The sequence below is a fragment of the Chionomys nivalis genome, chromosome 5 (assembly GCF_950005125.1).
Source record: "Chionomys nivalis chromosome 5, mChiNiv1.1, whole genome shotgun sequence".
In the NCBI taxonomy this organism is placed as follows: domain Eukaryota; kingdom Metazoa; phylum Chordata; class Mammalia; order Rodentia; family Cricetidae; genus Chionomys; species Chionomys nivalis.
Genome location: NC_080090.1, coordinates 24,187,795 through 24,212,542, shown reverse-complemented (window position 1 = coordinate 24,212,542; position 24,748 = coordinate 24,187,795). Strand labels below are relative to the sequence as shown.

The 24,748-nt window shown below is 43.6% G+C and overlaps 1 protein-coding gene across 2 annotated transcripts; it reads right to left on the bottom strand.

The window, feature by feature from the left end:
• Nucleotides 1–6,130: 6,130 nt before the first annotated feature.
• On the bottom strand, nucleotides 6,131–24,043 carry Hsd17b7 (hydroxysteroid 17-beta dehydrogenase 7). Of its 2 annotated transcripts, none has more exons than XM_057770917.1 (9): nucleotides 23,903–24,043; nucleotides 22,016–22,219; nucleotides 20,518–20,610; nucleotides 19,222–19,336; nucleotides 16,313–16,507; nucleotides 13,643–13,747; nucleotides 13,379–13,435; nucleotides 9,607–9,705; nucleotides 6,131–6,748 (listed from the first exon to the last, which is right to left on the bottom strand). In XM_057770917.1, the coding sequence occupies exons 1-9, from the start codon at nucleotides 23,935–23,937 to the stop codon at nucleotides 6,647–6,649; spliced, it is 1,005 nt and encodes a 334-aa protein (XP_057626900.1). In that variant the 5' UTR covers nucleotides 23,938–24,043; the 3' UTR covers nucleotides 6,131–6,646. The 2 variants fall into 2 exon arrangements, with proteins under 2 accessions (XP_057626900.1, XP_057626901.1); XM_057770918.1 differs by lacking the exon at nucleotides 6,131–6,748 and adding an exon at nucleotides 9,282–9,390.
• Nucleotides 24,044–24,748: the final 705 nt, after the last annotated feature.

Here is a 24,748-nt window from a genome sequence, read left to right as displayed (position 1 = left end):
TGTTGAAATTACTCCCCACTACCAGAGAGTCAGTTACATCTGCAGGACAGTAGGAGCGCCAGCTCTGTTAAATGGCTACAGAACCCGGAGGCAAGCAAAAAAAAAAAAAAAAAAAGGCTCAGGACCAGACACTGAATGCAGGAACTGCAGGAACGTGGATGCTTACGCTAGACAGTGCCTGGAAGCGCTAGCCACAACAGTACCCAGTACCCACGTGGTCATCACTCCTGAATCATTACCTGGACTTGTGTCTGGTGAGACAGCCAGAATTCCGAGTTGTCCTCGGGGTGGGCACAGTGGGGAAGGGGTACCCCTGAGCGCATCCTTCACTCTTCCCCTAGTCACCCCAGTGAGCAGCATCAACGTGGTGCACAGGAAAACTGACTACCCAACAGGAAACACAGACTGGAGTTTCCCAAGTAAGAATCCGCCAGTAACTGACCCCCATCCCTTAACCACAGCTCAGTCATTCTTTCTGTACTAAGTACCTCACTCAGGCCCTATTGACCTGTAGCCTGGTTCCTAATCACCTGATCCAGAGGCTGCATGGTAAGGGTGACCTCTGGTGGCTAAGACACACCCCAGAACTTTGTTAGGGGCCATTTCAGGCCTCTCCTCTCTCACAGGGCCTTGAAGTAAAAACCTTGAGATATGTCAGGAACCCTTGTCCTAAAGATGATAGCAGGGACCATTGTCCTAAGGATGTTTGCAGGGAGCCCCCACACCCCAATCACCTTGAGAGCTGTTTGACCAGGTGTGCTGGCTAGTAACCTTTGCTACCCCGACAAAACCCCCCACCCCAACCCAAATTCCTCATTCAAGGGCTATATAAGCCACTACCATTACGCTAATAAACTGAGACCTTGACAACAGAACTTTGCTTGGTCTCCGTTTCTCTCTCCCACCCATGTTCTTTCAGGTAGCGCCCCTTCAGACCCTGGAATAACTGGACCTGCTGGACTGGTACAGAACTTGCCACCCATCACCCTGGGCTATTCCACAAATCCCATCACCTCTTAAAGGCTGCTATCGCGAGTGGATCTGTTTCAGAGTGGTCTGTCTGTCTGTTTTGGAGGGCTGAATAATCTCCACTTGGTCTTCCTCTTCACTGAGGATGTAGAAATCTGGAAACTGTCATGAGCAACCCACTTTCCGATATCAGCTCTTTTGCTTTGCCTTTGCACTGAGCAGGTAACTATGAAAACAGCCTCCCCTTGTCTGCTGTTTCTTCTGACCCTGAGTGGTTTATTTTAGGCATATTTAAGCACAGCACAATTTGGTGAAAACTTCCTAGTCATAATTGATTCACCCTGTGTGAACGCTAAAGCATACATAAATCTTGAGGAACAAAATAGGTTAGATAAAGATTAAATGTGACTACATCAAAAATCTTTGCAAAGTCCATGTGACACCTTCCAGAAAGACAGGGTCTACAGATCAACTGAGAAAACAGGCTTCTGATAAGGGTCTGGGGGAGACTCAGTGTCGGTCTCCAGGCTAGGCATCAGGTCCACGCCTAGTCTTCTGGGGTTTTAACAAGTTATATGTCCCTCCCTTCGAGGGAACAGCCTAGTGTGCAAAACATTCCAGGATCCCTTGTTCTTATCTGTGAGCGCAGGGACACATTCTGTCTTCTACAGAATCTGGTTTTATTCAACCAACCCACAATCCATATGAAACTACCTCATTCCTTTCTTAAACGCTTGTTTTATAATACTATTACTTTTACTGCATTTTATGGAAATGACATCTTTGTCCAGCATCCTAAAGGCTGGAGAAACATGCTTAGGTTCTCTGTATTCTCCTGCTTTGACTGGACAAAGGAGCTGCAGTGAACAGTTATGCTGGCCTAAAATCCCTTATCTGCAATTCCAAAGTCGGAACAGCTCAGAACGCTGAATATCTTTCAAATGTTTGGCACACTCCTTTGGCAGCTAAGCTCTAGCTGAGCTGCTGCGAGGCTATTTATAGTTTTATACTGCTTTAATGTGAATTCACGCATCCTTTTCGCTGACACACAACTGGCTTTGATTACAGCTTGTTATCCCAACTCCCTCTAGGGCAGTTACAAAGCATACAGATTGTGTGCACGCACTTATCCTTCCAAAATACAAGCAATTTTAATTTTTGAAGCATATTAGCACCAAGGGTTTCCAAAAGGTGGCAGTAACCCCGACACTCTGTGCGTTTGAGTTATATCTTTAGGATACGCTTAGAAAGGCTGCTTGCTGAAGGCTCATGCCCTTTAACTTCTGATAAACACTGGCAAACTGTCCTTCAGGTGTTAACTTGCAAGTACAGACAACAACGGCATGAGAAGGAAGCATATTTATTAGTGTAACATAATGTTCTAAAATTAGAAAAACATGACAGAGCCTCAGTAAACTCTAGCTTGGTATTCTGAGTATTATTCCAAATTAAGATAAATTGTAGCTTTTTAAATTTTTGACAGAATAAAAAAAATCAACTGAGCCAACCAAAATAGCACAATTCTTTTATCCATATAAACACTTGTTCAATCAATTGTTCATATATTTATCAAGAGCCTCATAAATGCCAGCCATTGATTGAACTATAAATATGAGTCAGAACAACAAATGGTTTTGGAGCTGGTCCTTTGGTATGTCAAAGGACAATAAGCAAGAGAAACAAGTACAAATTTTAGATAAATAAATGATGTTTAGACAAGAGCTTCATTGTTTATTATATAGATAATATCCCTTATGTTCAAAGGTTGAAAATCAAACAGGAAATGGTAAGATACATGAACACACAGCTTGACACAAAACAGGTGATTTCTAAAGCATGCTCCATCAATACAAGGAAAAGAAAAACAATTCAACACTGGAATATGTCTCTCAGAGTAAAGGCTTCAAATGTGGCTGGGCTCCTATAGGTTGGATGGGAGGGTGCACTCCAGGTTAGCTTGGAGAGGAGCAGGAAAAAGAACCTGGGCAGCAGTCTGCTCCTACATGCCTATTAGGAGGCTTTTAGGGTAAGAAGGGAAGCATTTGGTGATATGCACAGATTTTAGTTTTATCACAACTTTATATTCTTCTTCCCCCCACAAATTAATGTTTTTTAGTTTGGGATTCTGTTTTTAAGATTGATTTCTATGTGTATGAGTATTTTGCCTGCATGTATATCTGTGCACCACTTGTGTCTGGTACCCACAGAAGCCAGAGAGAACACAGGGTTCCCTGGAACTTGAGATGATCGTGAGCTACCACGTGTGTGCTGGGAACGAACCTGGGTTTCCTGGGAAAGCAGTCAGAGCTCTTAAGTGCTGAGCCATCTCTCCAGCCCTCAGGTAAATGTTTCGTTTTGTTTTTCAGAAGGTTGATAAGGATGGTAAAACCTGAGGTCCATGATGAAATGTTAGATTTGATCAACTATCAAAGACCTCACTGAGGCATGAAGAAAACAAAAGAGCACCAACTAAAAGCTTCAGTTGACAACTATCGTCTACAGTGTGCCTGCCCAGGGATCACCCACGAGGAGAAGATGGACTCCACAGCCCTGAATTCAATGTACCCCAGCATGCAAAACAAATAAATAATACAAATTAACAATAAAATTCATCAAAATTTTGCAATAACTAAAACCAGAAATGGACACAGAACAAGAAAAACTGACTGAACACAGGAAATTGTAACAGAAACAAAGACTGATACGAAGATGAGAAATACTGCTTTCAATAGAGTAGTGTGGCCTTCCCACACGACACCTGCCGGGAAAGCAGCCATGAACTCTGTAGAAGGTACAAAGAGAGCAATCCCCAGTGTTCTAAGGACGAAATACGAGCAGGCATGGTGTGAAGGAAAATCCACAGACTGCTCCAGGCAGATCAGATCCTGGGCTATAAGCAGAACTAGGACTCAATGCACTCTGACTATACCAAGCTGAAACTAGAAACAGACTATACCTAGAAGCCAGTACCAGCTCTTATAAGAATTATTTACTTTTATGTGTACAGGAGTTTTGTCTGCATGTATGCCTATGCATCTTATGCATGCCTGGTGTACACACAGGCCAGAAGAGGGCATTGGATCCTCTGGAACTGGAGTTACATATCTTTGTGAGCCACCAGGTAAAGCAGGGAATCAAACCTGAGTCCTCAGGAAGACTTTCAACCACTGAGCACCTCCCCAGCCAAGTACCAACCTTTTAAACCTCTAAAAGTATCAACATTAAATAACTCCTAATAATTCATAAAAGAAAAGCTCAACAGAAAGTAATAAAATAATCTAGGGCTAACAGGAAGAAAATAAAAGGTAGCATGTCAGCAAACATGAGACCCAGTTATACCGGGCTGAGAGGGATATTTCTGTCATTAAATGCTTATAATTAAACACTTAAACACAAGCCATGAAGAAAAGCTTTTAAACAAGTAGCCTAAGTGGTTTTTTTATTTAAAAAAAAAAGATAATTGGCCTGGCGGTGGTGGCGCACGCCTTTAATCCCAGCACTTGGGAGGCAGAGGCAGGTGGATCTCTGTGAGTTCGAGGCCAGCCTGGTCTACAAGAGCTAGTTCCAGGACAGGCTCCAAAGCTACAGAGAAACCTTGTCTTGAAAAACTAAAAAAAACTAAAAAAAAAAAAAAAAAGATAATTAAAATAAGCAGAGCTAAAATCTCTATGGAAAATATATAAGAAATTGGAGAGAAAAAAATTCAGTGAGGCGGAAACATGGTGCTCTGAAAACACCAGCAAAATGGAAAACCTCCTGCACCACAGACAATGAAGAGATTATCAGTATCAAGAATAAACCAGAGGGAATTACTAATCCAACTGATAAAAAGAAATGAATAACTTGCTATTCGTAAGTTGACAACACTGGAAAAGGCCATGTTTTTCCAAATCCACCAATAACCCAAGTCCAAACTACTCCACTCTCCTGAAGCCAGTTTAGATTATGACTACCCAGCCCCAGGGCCTAGAATTCTCCCCATTCCATCCTGCAGTACCCCATGCCGTCTCCTGGAAATGCTTGGGGAACAGAACCAACTGTCAAAAGGACCATGGTCAGTCAGCGCCCTTCACGGGGGTGGGGGGTTCAACCCCCACACTCTGGGTTTCTGATCTCTAAGGAACATCCTCATTCTCTAGCCGAATGAGGATGTTCATGGTCCACACAGATGGTCAATCCCCTCCTCATGGCAAACCCGTGAGCAACAGAGCAAAGTGTTCACACGTGAGAAATGTGAGTTCACCATGTAGGAGTAACCTTTTCCAAATGGGAGTTCTGAGTGGATGAAAGCGAACAAAGAACAGGCCCCATGCTAAGCTCCACCTTCCTTTCCCAAAGATGGGGGAGGGGCAGGGGCATGCACTCATTCTCACCTGTATCTTTACAAAAAATCTTGGTCAACAAAATCAAATTTTCATAGCAAAAGCTGTAGGGAAATTATATTAATATATCATTTTTTGACTTTTATTCAAAATTTTACTGACTTTCTTATATCCTAAGTAATGGAATGGCTTTACTTATGATAAAAATATCTAGTCATGTTTAGCATTCTGGCTCATACCAAAAGATGCTCAGGTGTGGCTCTTTCAGTTTTATAGAGAAAAGGATTTGGAAAACTCATCATCTGACACACACAAATGAACTATTTCTTTCTCCTTCCACTGTGCACAAGATGCCTGCACTAGGCCTCGTAGCAGTGTCTCAGACTTTTCTGTTTGTTTGTTTTGACATTTTATTGAAATGTGAATAAACATTTTTTGCTATAAATTTAATTCCGGTGAAATATGACCATGAAGATAAGCTCTTCATAACAAACACATCTGCATATATTACTGAAGACCAGGCTCATTGTGGCCTCCACTCCCTGATAAAAAAAAAACAAAACACTTCGAAAGAAAAGAAATAATGCGCGTGGCCCAAAGCGCTTACGCTTTGCTCCTGAGATTGACTGTGGGCAGTCACGTGGGGGCCGCTCGGTGGACAATCGTGTAAGATTATCTGAAGTAGCATGTGGAGAAGAAAATAAAGAGGGCAGGAAAACAATCATAGAGGAGAGGGGAGGGGAGGGAAGGGGAGGGGAGGGGAGGGAAGGGGAGGGGAGGGGAGGGGAGGGGAGGGGAGGGGAGGGGAGGGGAGGGGAGGGGAGGGGAGGGGAGGGGAGGGGAGGAGAGGAGAGGAGAGGAGAGGAGAGGAGAGGAGAGGAGAGGAGAGGAGAGGAGAGGAGAGGAGAGGAGAGGAAAGGAAAGGAAAGGAAAGGAAAGGAAAGGAAAGGAAAGGAAAGGAAAGGAAAGGAAAGGAGAAAGAAGCATTGCCCCCTCCTTGCCAGGACTAAAAGGAGGTTCAGGCTATACCTGAACCCAGTCACTCAAGTCTCATCTGCTGGGCTCCAGGTGACAGAATGCTGTATGCAGATGCTGTGCAGGAAGCCTCTAGCAATTCTGAAAGGACACTGTTCTGGAGGGCATTTATTTGGGTCCTCTACTTTGCCCATCTTTCCTCACACATGTGTGCATGCTTGCACACATGTGCACACAGAGTCCTGGAGATCATTCTGAAAGGTAGGAGCGGAGATCATCATGGCTTATGGTTTACAACAAACGTTTATCATCCAGCACAACAAAAAGCCACGTGCCCCAGAAGGTACAGAAGGTACTGGATGCTCAGGAGAATGTCGCTATCAGCTGGGGTGATCCGATTTTTCCACAGTGATCCTAACGCGTTTTTCCAGTTCCAGTAAGGTTTGATAAAATTTTTCAGAGGTGTCTTCATCTATGTCCATCTGGAAAACAAGCACAAATAGAAATGACTACAAGAGAAAAATAAAACAAACCACATGAAAGCGAAGGGAGGGTGTCCATGAGTTTAACTGGAAGCTAGGAAGGGGCAGAAAGGACCATTCAGGGACTGCTGGGAAATACTGAGGCCATAAATGCTCATGTAAATTCAGCACTCACCAAACCTCCCACTGCCTGCAAAGATATGAAGTGCAAGTGTTTTTTCTACTGCCTCCTAGTACCCAAGCAAGTGCTGAAGGAAACGGGAGAAAGGAAATCTGGAGTCTGTAGTGATGGTTCACTTGTACTTTAACAAATAAAGACTGCCTGAAGATCAGAGTAAAACAGCCCCACTGGTCAGCCTCACAGAGCAGGCAGTGGTGACACACACCTTTAATTCCAGTTGCCAGACTAGTTTGCCATAGAAACCGGGAGGTAGTGGTGCACGCCCTTAATCCCAGTCCTAGAGAAGACTGTAATACGGGAGGAGACAGCTCTCACACACAGTCTCATTCTGAGATTCCTGGAGGCAGGATCGCCATTTCGGACTGAGGCAGAGGTAAGAGCCAGTGGCTGGCTATTTTGCTTTCCTGACCTTCAGGTTGAACCCCAATATCTGGGTTTTTATTAATCATGCTACAAGTCTGAATTCCTATAGATGTTCACCCCCTCCAAAGTGCTTCCATATGTAAGAAATAGGAGATTCTATCTTGTCACTATTATTTTGCATTCTTGTTCTTTCTGCAGAAAATCTTACTTTAAACTGATAAGAAGCACTTTCAGCTGCTACAATCAGGCTACCTTTTTTTCCAAGTCAGTAAAAGAGGATCGTCTTAAAACTGAAAGACTAAGGATTAAGGAAACTTCTTAACCATTTGGATGTAACATTTATCCACATTTAATCCTGTTAGTTCTTCATTTTGAAACTGGAGATGTTACATAACTCACCTGTCCAATCTCACCTTTGTTTTCTTTAAATTAAATTCATTCCTCAACAATTCTGCATTTTTATTACACTCATCCCACCCTCTCTTATGCCCCACCCCCATTCCTCGTGCTGTTTTGTCTTTTCCTTGTGACAAACTGGGTGTAAGGGTGAGGAGGTCACCGCAGCATGGAAGCTCATGGACACACCACTGATGACAATGACTTGCCCTCCTCAAAGATCTGTCCCTAGTTCCCCCTATCAGTTAACAGAGGGGAGAACAGATTTCTCCCAATGAATCAAAAGCTAAAATATTTTCTCCAATGAATTTCATAGAAAATTATATGAAATGCCTGGGTATGTAAAATTAAACATTTTCTCCCCCTGATAAGTAAATCACTCCCTGTAAAGTTATAAAATAGCAAATTTAAATAATTTAAATAAACTCTGAAAGTCCTAAAGTGAGCTTATTAAATTGCCACAGTTTCACAAAACTGAGTGTTAAGAATCAGTAGTTAACTCAAATCTGAGTTAAACAAACAAACCCCAACTCAGAGCAGGGAGCGTGGCGGTGATTATCTTCCATCCAGAAGGCAGAAGGCAGAGGCAGGCAGACCTGCGATCCACCTCTGCAGGTCAACCTGGTTAAGCAGCCAGTTTGTGTGGCTAATTTTATGCCATTGTGACACAAACTATGGTCATTTTGAAAGACGGACCCTCAATGGAGGAAAATGATCCCACAAGATTGGCCTCTGCACCACTTAACTGTTTCAACATCTCAAAGCCATGCCTGGGCTGATACGCTGTGGGGAACCCAGCAAGGGAAGACAGTGCGAAGGGTCAACTCTACCTGCCTGAGAAACCACTTCTTGAAAATGCTCCCAAGTCACTGGTATCCAATACACGCTTCCTACGAAAGGCTGGTTTTTACCCGCAGGTGACATGGGAAGCATCATTTGAGGCTGGCTGTCACTGGCCTCACGCTGCTGCCAAACGGACAGAGGTCACCTATTTACCTCAATCTAGTTATATTTTACACCAATGCATTCTCAGTACAGAGATGGGAAGAGCAGGCGGCTAGAATAACCCTTGCTCATGACAAAGCTACAGCATGTTCTTATAGTCCCAAGTAAATATTCTCACTTCCCCCACAATGTAATTTTATATGATTACTTTTAAGATTTCAAAAGACGAAATTGATTTTCTCTATTTTACTCGTCTCTTCAAAGCATCTGTCTAACGATGCTGCTAATAATCTTTTTTTAAAAAATATTTATTTATTTATTATGTATACAATATTCTGTCTGTGTGTATGCCTGCAGGCCAGAAGAGGACACCAGACCCCATTACAGATGGTTGTGAGCCACCATGTGGTTGCTGGGAATTGAACTCAGGACCTTTGGAAGAGCAGGCAATGCTCTTAACCTCTGAGCCATCTCTCCAGCCCCCTGCTGCTAATAATCTTAAACAGAATGTGAATTCCAAGAGATATTATTGTCACAAAGAAAGACGTTCTCTGTTCCATACAACTCAGGATGCATTTATTAAGAGTCTCCACGTGAGGGAGCATACAAGGGAAGCAGGTACAATCCCTCTCACGAAGCTGACATGCTGACAGAGGCAGCTGAGGATGAGTGCTACCCAGAACAGGTCTGAGAAATCCCATAACAGGGCACAGGGTCCAGTCTAAAGAGACACAGAAGACTGAGAAGAAGGTGGAACCTGAAAGATGAGCAGACATCAACAGAAACACAGGCAAGAGCAGCTTAGTGGGAAGAAGATGCTTTGAGACGGGAGGGAGAAGAAAACAATGAAACAGACCCTGAGGACACCAGAGTGAGGGCTCAGGCACAGAGCTGTGGGGCTGATCTGTCAGCGTCATGGGTCCGGAGTATCAGACTGGCAGCATCTTCCCCATGACAACACAAACCGACTTACCTTTTGGTCCTTGACGTAATTAGTCCCGAAGCCTGTGGTGGAGCTCAGGTATTTGGTCAGAGGGTTGAGAGACTCAGGTTTTTGGTGGAAAAGCCACACCTGGAAGGATAAAACATGCCAGTGACATCGCTCCTGCCCCAAGCAAGTGAGCTTTGCCATGGGTACTTTACAGAACTCTGCTGTGAAATCGCAAGAGTCCTCTCAAAAAGCAGCAGCTAATCTAAGGATCTTTGGAAAGTGCTGTCATGTTCTGAAGGGAGAATATAAAGCAGCCTGCTTCACAGTAGACTTTAAGAGCTAACCTAAGCAAAAAAACAAAACAACAACAAAAAAAAACTTTACCCACCTTCTCCCTTAATCCCCATATAAATCCATGTCTCAGACACTGGTTAATTCAGTGTCATTGTCTGCCCACACCACAGAAAACCACAAGTCGCTGGGATATTATCAATGAGAAGATGCACATGTCCACAAGATGTACACAGCACAAAAAGGAAGTCTTCCTTCCTTTCCTATTTTGCAGCCACTTAGCTTATATCTCTGGGAGTAACCCACTCTTGGGAGTAATGCCAAGAAATATCTGCATTGAGAAACACATCCTTCTCTCTTAAATGGAAGCATAACACACAGAGGTTTTCTCTTGAACAACAAACCTGCAAATTTTCAACTCTGTGTATACTGAGCTGTTTTGTTGGCTTTTGAAAGCACAGCATCCCATCCTGGGCATGAGCTGTAATTAATATGTTCAGCTTTTAATTAAAGGATATATGCAGCAGACTGCAGTCTTTATGATCACAAACTAAACCATGATGGATGATGAGTACATCTATAGAAGTAATGCCAAAGATGGAAGTTCTTGGTGAAGGGTATGCGCCTTTAATACTTGCCCGTGAGTCCTCCACAGGAGCTGTGCCATGCACAAGCGTTCTACTTCCTTAACACCAGCCACCACAGCCCTGGATCAGATGTCCTAAGCTTTGCTCATCTGAGCTGAGCTCTGAATTATAGATTGAATTTGCACTTCTCTCAGCATCACTGCGATGAAGAATCTTTTCACATGACTGAGAATGTTCAGAATCTTATGTCTGACGTTTTTGCCTGTGACTCCGACAAGTGCTGTCTTCCCTTTGCTGGGAGTCTAGATTTTTTAAGAAAATATTTACCTTGATCTAAGACAGATGTTTGTATTCTGCCTTGTGCTTTATTTATAGTGGACTTTGGGACCATGCTAATTTTATTTTAATTTCCACTCTTTTAGAGTGTCCACACTTAGATAAGTCTTTGTATTCTGAAATGTCCCATAAATTCCCCATATTTTCTTCTAAGAATTTTAGGCTTTAATTTTGACATATAAACCCCTTCACCTATCTAGAACATTATTTTGGTGGAAGGCAGGGAATAAAGATCATAAACTGCCTTTTGGCTATATCCTTGCTAAAAAGGGCATCTTTTCCCTCCAACTCTGATTATTAGCACACACTAAATCTCTGTACCGTTAAGGGCCAATTTCTAAACTTCCTATTCTGCGCCACTGAGCTATCAGATTGTATTTGTATTGATAATGTAACTGCTGAGATCTAATGAGTCTCTGCAATGCCCCTGCTTCCATTAACTGCTCTGGTTCTTATTTTATATAAAACAGATGGATGAAAAATATGCTCGAGGGTTCCAAGCCAGGAACCAGAGAACTTGGATTTGAATGGTAGCCATAATTCTAACATCCTCATATTTGGCCTATGCCTTAGCTCAAGCTCAAACTCCCCTCCTGAGGAGGCAAAACTTACACAGCCATTGAGGGAGATCCTAACTGCCCACATGATGTCCTACCATCCCATCCCTCCCCCCGACTCCCGCCACCATCTCCAGACATCAGCGGATAACATTTGGGTGATGCCCTTCTACTCACGTACATCTCAGAAAATTACAGCAAGATCACCATGGATTTTTAACATTTATTTTATTCTATGGGTATTTTTCCCGCATATATGTATATGCCTACAGAGGTATCAGAACTCTTGGAAGTGGAGCTACAGTTGTGAGCTGCCATGTGAGTGCTGGGAACTGAACTGGGGTTCTCAACAAGCCAGCAGTACTCACCACTGAGCTGCTTCTCCAGTCCTTCACAATGGGGTTTTTAACTGCAACACTAGGATCCTGGTGCTCATCCTATCCAATCGCCTGGTCCCTCAGAGCCCGGCTCTAGCTCCACTCTAATCAAAGTCAGTTCTGATCCATATTCCCCACCCAATGCCAAGATGTCTTGCTTCCTTGCCTATCATATGGATTCATTACTTTCACAAACTTAACTCTAAGCTACTTAGTATCAGAGGATTTTTCTCTTCTAAATAAATCAGAGGATTTTTCTCTTCTAAATCTGACACCACTGATGCTCAGAACATAAGTGACCCCAGACACAGATGTACAGAATGAGAAATCCCTCAAGGACTGCACACTAATGCTTTCTATATCTTGGGATCTATACCAATCCCGTCTAATAGCACTTGTTTCCACAATTAATTTGTGTCTACACAAGAACGTATTTGATCATTCCCTTCATGTTTCCCCCAAACTCAATTTGGTCAAGATTTAAGAAGCAGTCAAGCCTGGACCCCACAGTACTAGCCCTCAAGTTTCTAGGATAAAAGTCAGGACTCAGTAGATTGAGTACCACCCTTGAGAACTAAGATAACAGGAGTCCAATCAGAAGGCATGAAGAACACATGGCAAGTCTCTTCTTGGGTGAGAATTCTGAACCACAAGTAGAGGCTGTCTGTGGAGCTCTGGGGTTCTGAGTATTACTAATATACAGAAGAAAATATACGGAAGAAAATATAACTATAGCTCAACAGTAATGCCTGTCCTGGATGAGGAATCACACATAGGCCACTGTTAGGCACCATTCAAGGAAATCGTATTTTCCTAATAAGATCCTCTTATACCTTGATCCTCTAGTACCAAGAGAGGAAGAAAAATCTTTACATTTTTTTCTTTAGATGTACTTTATGTGGATGAGTGTTTCACTTGCATTTATGTCTGTACCACATGCATACCAGATGCCTGTGGAGGTCAGAAAAGGTGTTGGAGCTCCTGAAACTGGAGTTAAAGGCAGTTATGCCACATGGGTGTTGAGAATCAAAGTGGGTATCTACAAGAACACGTGTTCTTAACCACAGAGCCACCTGCTGGCTCCAGGAAGAAAACTCGTTACGTGACAAGAGAGCACACCTCCCCCATGGGAACTCATTCACTAGTCACCTCCTTGCTTTAACTGACTAAACAGTGTCCTGCCACCTGTCCTGCGGCTCCTGGTGCAGCTTGCTTCTATAGAAGTGTGTTGTCTATAGTCAGGTATCTAACGTCATAGCAGACGTTAACTGTCAAACTTCTGATATCTTGTGTGTAACACAATGCTTACCTTAGTCCCAAATGGAACTTGCTTGTCCACAGGGCTTGTTCCCTTCAAGCAATGGTTCTCAACCTTCCTAAAGCTGCGACCCTTTAATAATACAGGTCCTCATATTGTGGTGACCCCCAACCATAAAATTATTTCGTTACTACTTCATAACTGGAATTTTGCTACTGTTATGAATTCTAATGTAAATATCTGATATGTGACCCCTGGGAAACAGTCACTAGATCCCAAAGGGATCACAACTCGGAAGCTGAGAACCATTGCCTTACAGCCTTTACCCTGACACTGCTCACTGCCATCAGGAACGTGCGCCTCCCATCACTAAGCCATGCTGTGGACTATGAAACTCTAGTAACATACCAGCGCTTCTGCTCCATTGTACGGTGTCAGAGTGAAAGCGTCTGCAAAAAAGCGAATCTGATGAAAAGAAAACAATGGTTGTTATGTGGCCATTTAGAGCAGTAACAAAGAGTAAGCTTTTCTCATTTAGATTCAAGAAAGAAATTTGCATTTATGATTACTGCATATCAAAAACATCAAGCCAAACAGAAGTCTGTCACTCAGAGTTGAATTCTTAATATTTCATAACCCAGAATTTAAAAAAAATCAATGCTTACTACTTACCAGCCATAACAGCGGCAAGAGCAATGTCCACACAAAGGGTGGCAGAATTCCGTATGTCAGATTGGTCAGTACTACGCCTGGGCACATCACACTGGAGTACAGACCCTGGGAACACAGGAGAGTCGTCTGAGATTGTCATTCAATGCATACTGACTCAGTTCACGGATTCCCGTTAATAAAAGACACACACACACAAGCCGGGAAAACAGGGAATGGGAGGCTTGCACTCTCATGCGTCCTTGTCATTTAGTAGGGCTATTAAAGTCTAAGATCACTTCCTAGGACCAAGAAGCAAAAGCTATTAGCAAGATGAAGTCTATTCTCAAGATATTTATAGCTTAAAGAAGAGCCAATCTTGATGATGGGAAAGAAAAGTGGGGCCTGACTACAAAGATTTTCTATTATTGGCTTAATTAAAGATCAATTCATCACTCCCAATAAGTATATAATGGGCTTACTGAGTTTAATTCTTGCCTTCAACTAGCTTCTGATTAATTAAATACAGTTGCTAAATTTAAAATATATGCTGTTTCCCTAAAGCAGAGGTTCTCAATCTGTGGGTTACAACCCTTATGGCAAACTTCTATCTCAAAAACATTTATAAGTGATAACAGTAACAAAACTATAGTTATGAAGTAGCAACAAAAATAATTTTATGGTTGGGGGTCATCACAACATGATAACCGTATTAAAAGGGTCACAGCACACTTGGGAGGCAGAGGCAAGTGGATCTTTGTGAGTTCGAGGCCAGCCTGGTCTACAAGAGCGAGTTCCAGGACAGGCTCCAAACCCTGTCTCGAAAAAACATAAATAAATAAATAAATACATACATACATACATACATACATATATACATACAAGGGTCACAGCATTAGGACAGTTTAGAACCACTGACCTATAGGAACATAGCTGAGTTGGACGCTCTTGGCATCAGGAGGAACAAAGACCTTCAACTCAAGATCTCTAGCCAGGTCCTGAGTGAAGGACTGATCACTATGTAAGGATCTATCATATACTTGTGTGTATATGTTTGCATTTATATACACACACAAACATATATATTATATGTATATATACATACAAATATATATATGACAATTGTATGTCTCTATAAAGAAAGCCTCAATTAACACAGGGATTAAGGTAATAAGAATTACCCTGTGCCAACCATAGTAAGCCCTACAGCTCTGTAATTAATTTTATTGCATTTTATATTATTGTTAGAGTAACTAACTCATTCTTGCAACTTTTAATCTCATTTTCTCTCTTTCCTTTTAAATAAAAAGTAGAAAATGGCCATACAAAGTAGCTCGTTCTTGTAATTCTAGCCCTTGGAAAGAGGCAGAATTTTGAATTTGAGGCTCACATAAACTACATCACAGTCCAAGGCCAGTCAAAGTTACACAGTGACACCTTGTCTCAAAAGGGAAAGCTGGGTTGCTCTAGGGTAATAGCTCAGTTGACAGAGTGCTTGCCTGGCATGTATAAAATCAGGTGTGATGGTGTTTGAGGCCAGCCTGGAATATACAAGATGCTGAAGAAAGAGAGACAGAAAGATAAAACAGAAACCCATCACCAGAGAGCTGAGGTCATAGCTCAAGTGAAATGGCACCAAGTACAAAGCCCCAGGTTTGATCCCCAACACCAAAAAACCTAAAACAATGATTAATTTGTTGAAAAAGTAAATCAAAAGTATGGAAAATATCATTAGAAAGGCTTCAAATGGAATCCACCAATGTAATTCTTTCTTGGGAATGCTGAAAAAAGAAAAATTACGGCTGAAAACAAATCTGACAGACTTTACGACAGCTGTATCAACTTAATCACTCTCCCTCTTTCTTCAACTACTTGACAACTAGAACGTAAATAAAATCCCAGAGCTTTTTATGAAAAATAGAACAAATTCAGCTTGACCCCGCCTTCTAAAAAGGGAGTGTCAACAGGATTTTGACAGGTTTTAAAGATCTCAAAAATGGTAGAAGGAAATGCATAGTTGGACCAACACACGGACTCTGAGCTGCAATGACAACCAGAAAATGCCCATGGAAAAGACAAGGATTCCTGTTAAGATTTTGGACCTGGGCAATCGGTTGATCCATGGCAGCAGGGATTTCTAGGAGGCTGTGGTCAGTAGAAGCAGCATGACCGATAAGGTTATTTTCCCCTTTCTATACTCTGTAACCTTACAGAAACAGAGCAGAATCTTCCCATCACCTTCCAGAAGGTTTATGACGTCTGGCTGCCTTTCAGTCACTGGCATGACAGGCTAAAAGGCGTGAGGCTTAGCAGGGGAAAAGTTAGCCTTGAACTCTACTATAAGCTCTGCCATTCACATGTCAAGTGACCTTTGAGCACATGACTCCTCTTCTCCAAACTTAAGAGTTCTCATCTGAAAGCTGGAAGACTGAAAGCCAACCAGCTGCAGAGGGGTGACATTCAATGACATCACAGGAGGAGAGTGCAGCACTGGAAGCGGTCAGGGGCCGTCTGTTAGCAGAGGCTAGTGTTCCTGAAGAATACAGCCTGGTAAACAATCTGCACCTCCCTAAGAGGACAGGAGCTGTTTATCCCTCCCCTGAGGCTTTCACTATGAGAGTTAGCAGAAGCCAGTCACGCTCTAGAAATAGCGACTTTGATGGTTCACTTCTGGGTCTCTGAGACCAGCCTTGCCTTCTGGTTGAAATTCCTGTTCAAAGCCACATTCAGAAGGTCGGTAGCATATTTGGAGGAGCTGTAGGGTTCCAGGCCTTTGCTGTGTTGGATATCCTCAAGGCTGAAGTTAGATTTCTTGGCATTACGAGAAGAGGTCCAGATGAGCTGGGAGGGGCTGTCACTGTGGCAGAGAAGGGGTTCCAGTTCCCGGATCTGAGTGAAGAAGACACAGAATAAAAAGCTTCACAATCCACTGAGGGGCATATGCTAACAATTTAAAACACCTGATAAGACACCCCAAGTCAGGTGCTCAGGTCATCAAGGAAAGGCCTAAACTCTGTCATCGTCATTCTGAGCCAGGCTGTGACTATGCTCTACACTATGCTCCATGCACTGTGTCCACAGGCTGGCTCTGAACTCTCCACCTTCCTGCCTCCATCTCCCAAGTGCTGGGATTATAAGCACGTGCCAAACACGCCTAGCCTTGGAATACGTACTTGATATGAGGTGATGAGAAAGGAATTTATATTTACAGTCTTTCCAAAAACATTCTGCAGACTAACCATGAGCTAAACATCAGGAAATCTGAGAGACAGTCTGTGAAACACCTGGGTAGCAAGCCCATGAACTGTGAGGTCCTCAAGAACAAGGCAAGACTGTGAAACTCCCACAACAAAGATCCTAAGGGACCTTGACTATAAAATGGATGTATGTGGTGCCCTGGATCGAATCCCAGAGCTGATAGTGAGACTTTAGAAAACTGCAACTTAAGTTAGTATAGACTTACTTAATAACATACCAATACTGTATCATTTATTTTGACAAATGTACCATACTGACATAAAATGCTAATGAGAGAAACTGAATACAGGATGCACAAGAACTCGCTGTACTATCTTTGCAAAAGTTTTATAAATCTACAACTACTGGAAAACATTAGTTCATTAGAGAAAAATCTACCAACAAAGCTTCCAGATGTGCCCCATGCGCAGTGGACAAATGAGCTGAACACAATCGGGAAGAACTCCATAGATAAAACCAAGTCAGTCACCCACTCCTCAGCAGCGAGACCTCGCTGAACCTGGAGCTCACAGAAAGAATCCCCACTCTTTACCACCAAGATGGGTGCCAGCTCAGTATCCTTACATGCTAATCAAACCAGCAATGGATCTGTTTGTTCATTTACACATGACCCCTAAATTCAGGTTTGTGTTTCATGAACTGCGGTCAGATTCCTAAACCTAACTGAAGTAGAAGGCACTGCAATCACAGCTTTAGAATCTGGTGTGTTCTGACGCACACAACCCTCCCCAGGATGACATGTCTGCCCGCAGAAAGACATACTAGGAGGCCTGGGACAACTGCACCATGTCCACAGCTCTCATTTGTTTTCCTGCTGTGGAACAATGGTCTTTTATCCTGTCACTTGTATTATTTTTAATAAAATGCTGATTGGCCAGTAGCCAGGCAGAAAGTATAGGTGGGGTGACCAGGCAGGAAGTAGAGGCAGGGCAATGAGGGGAATTCTGGGAAGAGAATTCTGCAGTCTGCAGTCGTGACCCAGGCACAGAGGAAGCAAGATGAGACTGCCTCGCCAAATAAGGTACTGAGGCACGTGGCTAGCATAAACAAAAATAATGGGTTAATATAAGTTATAAGAGTTAATAAGAAGCCTGAGCTAATGGGCCAATCAGTTTATAATTAATGTAGACCTCTGTGTGATTTCTTTGGAACTGGATGACTGCAGGACAGGGTAGGACAGAAACCTCGGTCAACATTTTCCTAACAATTTAACTCTGTAAACAGTAGACATCAAAACTTAAGACTATCAATATTATTAATGAATTAATTTTCCATCATTACCTCATTTTAATATTGTTTGTTTGTTTGTTTGCTTGCTTTGAGAAAGGGGCTCACACTGTAGCCCCAGATGGCCTCAATCTTGCAGCAATCCTCCAATCTCAGCCTAAGTGTTGGGATACAGGTGTGAGTCATCACTTCTCAATTACTGTGCAAGCTGTCCCATAAGAGTGAGCCAGAGACAACCTCACAGAACACACTAGATAGGTCACACACCTCATGCTGAATCTGCTATATGTGCCTAGAATTGTACTTCCAGGTATGGGCTCTTAAGAAGAAAGCATGATAATGAAAAGCCAACTCTGCATCAGTGTCTAACGACAGAATGCTGGTTATCCTGGGCTACCTGTGTCTAATGATAGCATGCTGGCTATCCCGGGCTATCTGTGTCTAACGACAGCATGCTGGCTATCCCGGGCTATCTGTGTCTAACGACAACATGCTGGCTATCCCAGGCTATCTGTGTCTAACGACAGCATGCTGGCTATCCCGGGCTATCTGTGTCTAATGAAAGCATGCTGGCTATCCCAGGCTATCTATCTGTGTCTAATGAAAGCATGCTGGCTATCCCAGGCTATCTGTGTCTAACGACAGCATGCTGGCTATCCCAGGTTATCTATCTGTGTCTAACGACAGCATGCTGGCTATCCCAGGCTATCTAACAGTGTCTAATGACAGCATGCTGGCTATCCCGGGCTATCTGTGTCTAACAACAGCATGCTGGCTATCCCAGGCTATCTATCTAACAGTATCTAATGACAGCATGCTGGCTATCCTAGCCTATCTGATGCCATGCCCAGTTTGTAGAACTACTTAGGGCAGAACTAATGTGCTTTTTCTGCTGTTATGCATGTCATTTCCAATAGGTGACTGGGGTCTGGTAATCTGCTTCCTCTGTTCTAGGTAAGCAACATTTCCAGAGGCCAGCAGACAGACTTGATTACTCAAAGATTTCATGGTAACCAGACATTAAGGAGCCTTCACAAAACAGTCACGTGTCCATTCACACCGTCGGGATCACAGTAACAGGATGGAATTAGTAGGACCCAAGCCTTTTTTTTTTTTACCAGGATAAAGTGGCCAAAGAGATTGGTTTCAAACACCTCCTGGAACCCGTCAGCAGTGACCTTGTCATTCTGGGTCAACAGTCCTTCCGCTGTGGAGAACATATGAACCACATTTCTGAAACAGCAGAAGACAGCGGGGTGACTTTTAACACTCCTTTAACTGAAAATATTAAAGATGTTACACACACACAGACACACAGACCTTCTTTGAAATTATAATGACAAAATACCAACTTCTTGGACATGTGTGAGTATTAAATGAGTTACTAAATGCTTTCCCCCCCACTGCACCAATTCATGGATGTACTTAACATGCTTTCCTGTTCCCACTACCCAATCAGATTACATGTAAATTATTCTTGGGCGATCACAGCTACGCCAATGAGAAAAGGTCTCCAGCCATGTCAAGTGTCTTTGATTACTGAAAAAGTTAAGCAGGTTGTCTTTTTCACTAGGAATTCTAGGAGTATCAAACAGCTTAGTAGTGGGATCTGTGCCTGTTTCATCTTCACGGAAGAAAAGTGAAGAGAAAGTAAACATGAAGCCCACATCAAAAACCTCTATGAATAAACACACTGGGTTGCAAACCAGACTTATTTCTGACTCTGGTTTATGGCTAGATAGCTTTGAAAGCCATTAGACTTATGCGTATTGAGAATCTCAGGAAGACATGGGTTATGTGCATCCTCTCAACCTACTGGCCAGAGTAGCTAGCATGTAGCTCGGTATCTTCTGATGCAGCCTACTAGGTGCAGGAGGCTAAGAATGCTTCATATCTAGGACGCTTCCGCCAGTAGCACATTCAGCCAAATCAAACGCTGACAACAAGAACCATATAATAATATGGAATGTTCCAGAGTCTTAGAACATTATAAAAATCATGACAACGTGTGGCGTTCTCCACAAAGACGAGTACTTGACGTGCCTACTATGGATCAACTCCTCCTGTCCAGGTATCTTCATCCTCCTCAGCATCCCCTCACTCAACAAAGGTAAAAACCATGGCAGCAAAATAAATACCTTTCTTGCAATCGGTTCATCTAGAACCGTGGTTCTCAACCTTCCTAATGCTGTAACCCTTTAATACAGTTCCTCATGTTGTGGTGACCCCCACCCCCGACACACACCATAAAATTATTTTCATTGATACTTTATAAATGTAATTTTGCTAGTTAAGACTCATAATGTAAATATCTGATATGCGAGCCCTCTGAAAGGGTTGTTTGAGCTTCCCCCACCCCTGAATGGGTTATAACCCACAGCCTGAGAACCACTGATCTAGAACATAAAAATTACCTTGAAAAGATGCCCAAGAAAAACGCTTTGAAATTTAGCTGGGGATTAGGCATGATCCCAGCATTCAGATATAAGTAGTCTAATCTTTGAAACCTACAAACAAAACACCAAAATGAAATTATTAGAAGAGACGAGACAAGAGTCCACTCCTCCCCTAGAATACAGAAGGTCCAAGGACAGAAAAATCCTTTCTGAACCAATTAAGATGTCCATGCAGGCCATGAAACACCAGGGTTAAATAGTTCTTTCTCAACAGTTTCTCTAGCCATAGTGAGTATCTTTGCTCTGGGTGGTTTCAATTGGGCTTTCAAGTTAAATTTCTATAGAAAAATCCAACTGCAGTCCACCAATCAGGCACTGAACACCCTCTATCAAACCATCCTCCTCCTCTTCCTCCTTTTACAAAGCTACTGCCCTTCTTCCCAGTTCATATCTTCCATAGCTGACAAGTTAAATTTACATCTGTATTGCAGGCCTGACTGGACCAAACAGCGCTAGAATCTGGATAGCCTGGTATCTACCAAAACAGAAGACCCAAGTGGAAACCAATCAGTGCTCATGGCCAGGGCCTATGTATCATAAACTGATTAATGGCCACTCTCCCACCCTGACACTGTAAATGCCCTGTGGGAATTAGGTATTCTCAGTGGGCTTGCTCTAGAATGCGCATCATGGCGAAGCTGAGAAACACAAACCTGAGTGAGCTTTTCCAGTTCTGGAACGTCATAAGCTTTAATATAAATACATCCCTTTGGAAGGAGGATCAAAGCAGGCAGTAGGTGCTCCCATGATACTCAAGCAACACACATGCTCAGAGTATCTCCCGGAACCCTAGGCAGCACACTGTGTCCTCCACGTAATCGAGGACAGATCCACAGCTAATAAAACTGGACCTTTGAAATATATGCTTGGCCAACAATACGGATTGTACACGTGCATTTCTTGATCATGCTATATCATAACCATATGGTCCAAATTATTGAAACGACTATTTTAAGTGATGACACTGTTGCCACTATAGCCGCCACTCATCATGGAGGTGAAGTCAGTGGGACCCCAGGTTAATCACTCTATTATCTAATTTACAAACTTTAGTAATAGGAACTTCTTTTCCTAGGCATGGAAAAGCAAGGCATAGTAAAATGTGGAAATGAAGCTCTGGCTTCAAGCAAACAATGTAATTAGTGTATTCAAAGATAAAAGGAATGCCATAGTGTCTCTATCTAGATAAAAACGGCATCAGTATTTCTTATGGGTTCCAGCCAAACAGAGGACTGTGGGTGGAGAGACCTGGTGTCAGACATAATGATGCGTTTACCCACTGGAAAGGGTACTTCCAAGCTCTCAGGGCTCTGAGGTCATTCTGCACAGATTCCCTCAGCACAACGCCTTTTCTGGTCCCATATTTACTTCTCATTTACCTCCTCTTACTTCCCTGTCCTTTCTCATTTGATTAACTGCTATGCGGCATTACCACATCTGTCAAAAGGAGACGTACTTTTGCTTGACTTCCTTTGCACCCTGGACCACCGACCGCAGGCTGCTGACATCCATCTGCACAATGCTGACTTGGGCGGAGGGGTGAGAGGCCAGCAGGGCATCACGAACGGCTCTGGCTTTGCTCAGGTTCCTGCACGCCAAACACAGGTGAAGCTCGTCGTCTTCTGCCAGCAGCCGACTGCAAAGGGCCAGCCCAATGCCACTGAGGAGACAATCCCAGCACAGGGCGTGAGCTCACTGAAATGGTCGGACATTAAAACATTTCTCTCTGATTCAGACACCTGACTGTGTCAACATGAGCTTCAGCAAGAAGCGTGGGCAGACAGAAAATACCCAACATTATGTGAAGGAAGAAATCCCCCCATAAGTCATTTGATTAGGCTCACATCTAGTTGTTCCCCTCTAAAATAGTTCAGTGACATAGGAAGTAGGGTTTGCGGTACCTGTTGTGTTGGGATTTAATATATCCCAGCAAATGCTGTGAAGAGGATCTTATAGGCTGTTTATTATGCCCCCATTTTCTTGTGCTTTCTAGGTCCCTCAAAGGCAAGTGTTCTACCTTCTCTTGGTGTTATTGCTATTAGGGAGACCAGCAATCCCGATGAGTGAACAGGGGCGTTTCTGTGCCGCTCTCCTATCCCCCCGGAGAAAGCACAGTAGCATGGCAGGAGGTTGATGACCTGTCAACTACTAAATCACAGCAGGACAATCAAGAGAAAGAAAAGGCCCTCGGAGCAAGTAGACAGAAAGTACTAATACAAATCAGATGGACAGGAAGACAGAGAAGCAGGGATGGATGAACATAGCTCACTGAAGCCTTAGACACACTAGGTCAAAAAGAGCGATATGAAAAGTGCCCAGCAGGTGGGGCCAGCTGCTGGCAGCAGCAATGACATCCTGGGTACTAATAAATTCTCAGGCAGACTGCCAGCAAATAGAACATCAAAGTGAGTCTGGAGCTCACATAATCGGGTGGCCCTGCCAGGAGAATCCAACATATATAGGCCTATTGATCCTTCCTTCAAAAGGGCAGACCTTTAGTATAAATATACAATTGCACATACCACAATGAATAACAAAGAAACACAAGATCAGGCCTGACTTCTATATGCACCTTCCACTAAAACCAGCTGACCTAAAGGAGAGGACACGCTAACAAAAGCCCAAGAGAAACCCCTCCTACAGTGGCTTAGTTAGCACGGACATAGTTAGATCTGTACGAATTTCTTGAAAATATCAATGTAACCAGCTCGGAGAAAGGTTGGTCAGTTTCATCCTCCACACATTCTTCGTGGACAAATAAGAAGTCTAGTAGGCAACAAAGTAGGGCAAGGGTCAAATGAGCAAGCCTGGAATAGGTATGACCTGGTGGCTGCCTTAGGACAAGCTTTAAGAGGAAGCGACTGATCGTTCCAAATGTTTCTGGGGAGAGTATGCGAGGCGTGCTGCAGGAATGAAATCTCCCATTGTCGTAAAGTTCGTGGAGGCTGACATTTAAACTCCCGGAGTGTAAGACACACCGCGTGTTTAGGGTTAAAGTAAACTGAGGGTACCTACAGTAACTAATGGAGTCTGGGTCTCTGATGGAGGGGATGGCAGAGTCTGAATGGAACCGTCAGGTCCCTTGAGAGCACTCCAGGGCTCAGGATCACTATCAGGCTGATCAGTAACTGGAGCTCTGGTTTACCTCTCCACTGTCATGTTTAATTCAAAGCGCCAGTTACCAAGCACCCACCGGGGCAGGCCTGACCACACCTCTTGGGAGGCCCAGAGACGGGCAGGGCAGGGTCTCTGTGGAATCCCCAACGAAGTGAGTCCAGAGTCACCGACCTGCGCTTCCCCGCACCCCGGAACTTAGCCTCCGGGGTTCCGTAGGAAGCCTCACCTGCTCGCCCCGGTGATCAAAACCACCCTCCGCATCTTGCACGGCGCGCAGCAGAGTTAATCTACACCGGCGACCACAGCAGCTCACGGCCTGGACCACGATCCGCGCCCTTGTGCACCATGGCCAATCAAGGCTCGGCCAGGCCCCACCTCCCCTTGCGTCATCCGTCTCCGCCTAGGCCAGCCAATTGCAATCCGGCATCCTCTCTCCACGCCGGGGCCTGGTGGGGTGAGATAGGCCGAGGGGCGGAGCCGCGTGACACAGGGGTCCTGGCCAATCAAGGCAGTCCCCGCCCCCAGGACTTTTTGCTAGAGGTGTCACCTCGGGGCGGGGTCTTTGCTCTGCGTAGTGAGAGCGGGCGGGCAAAGGTGGAAGCATCACGTGGACGCTGGCAGAGGGTGGGGTGCAGGAACCTAAATCCAAGGTTACTTCTTAGGAAGTGTAGATCCATCTTCCGATCCTTCTCTAAAGCATAATCTTTGAGGAAAGGAACGTGGATTTTATTGTGTTTTATTTATGTAGAGACACGGGTGAATTAGCAATTTCCAAGCTCTGAATGTGGAATAGAAACGAGAATTTCAGAACTCTTAAAGGAATGTGTACTGTCATCTCCTTCAGTGCCTGTCAGGCCTCTGTAAAGGGCCTTTTTTTGTCGCCAGGCCATCCCAGATGACTATTTTGCAGGGAGTGCGGGAGGGGAGGAAGCTAAGTAATGAGGGAAGGAAGGACAAAAGCTTATAAATTACAACCCCCCACTTTTTATTAAGTTTAATTCCTATAAAAGTACCTTGCGCTGCTGTTATAATCCTTATTCCAGTTTTTGCTATTTATGAATGGTTGAAAGTC

Bases quoted from the DNA above. Each gene is read 5' to 3' on its own strand.
- Hsd17b7 (XM_057770917.1), bottom strand. From the start codon at position 23,937: ATGCGGAGGGTGGTTTTGATCACCGGGGCGAGCAG. The intron at 22,220-23,902 runs GTGAGGCTTCCT...TTGTCTCCTCAG, and splicing joins TTGATCACCGGGGCGAGCAG to TGGCATTGGGCTGGCCCTTT. The intron at 9,706-13,378 runs GTATGTTACTAG...TTATCCTTCCAG, and splicing joins ACAATGGAGCAGAAGCGCTG to GTGTGGCTTTTCCACCAAAA.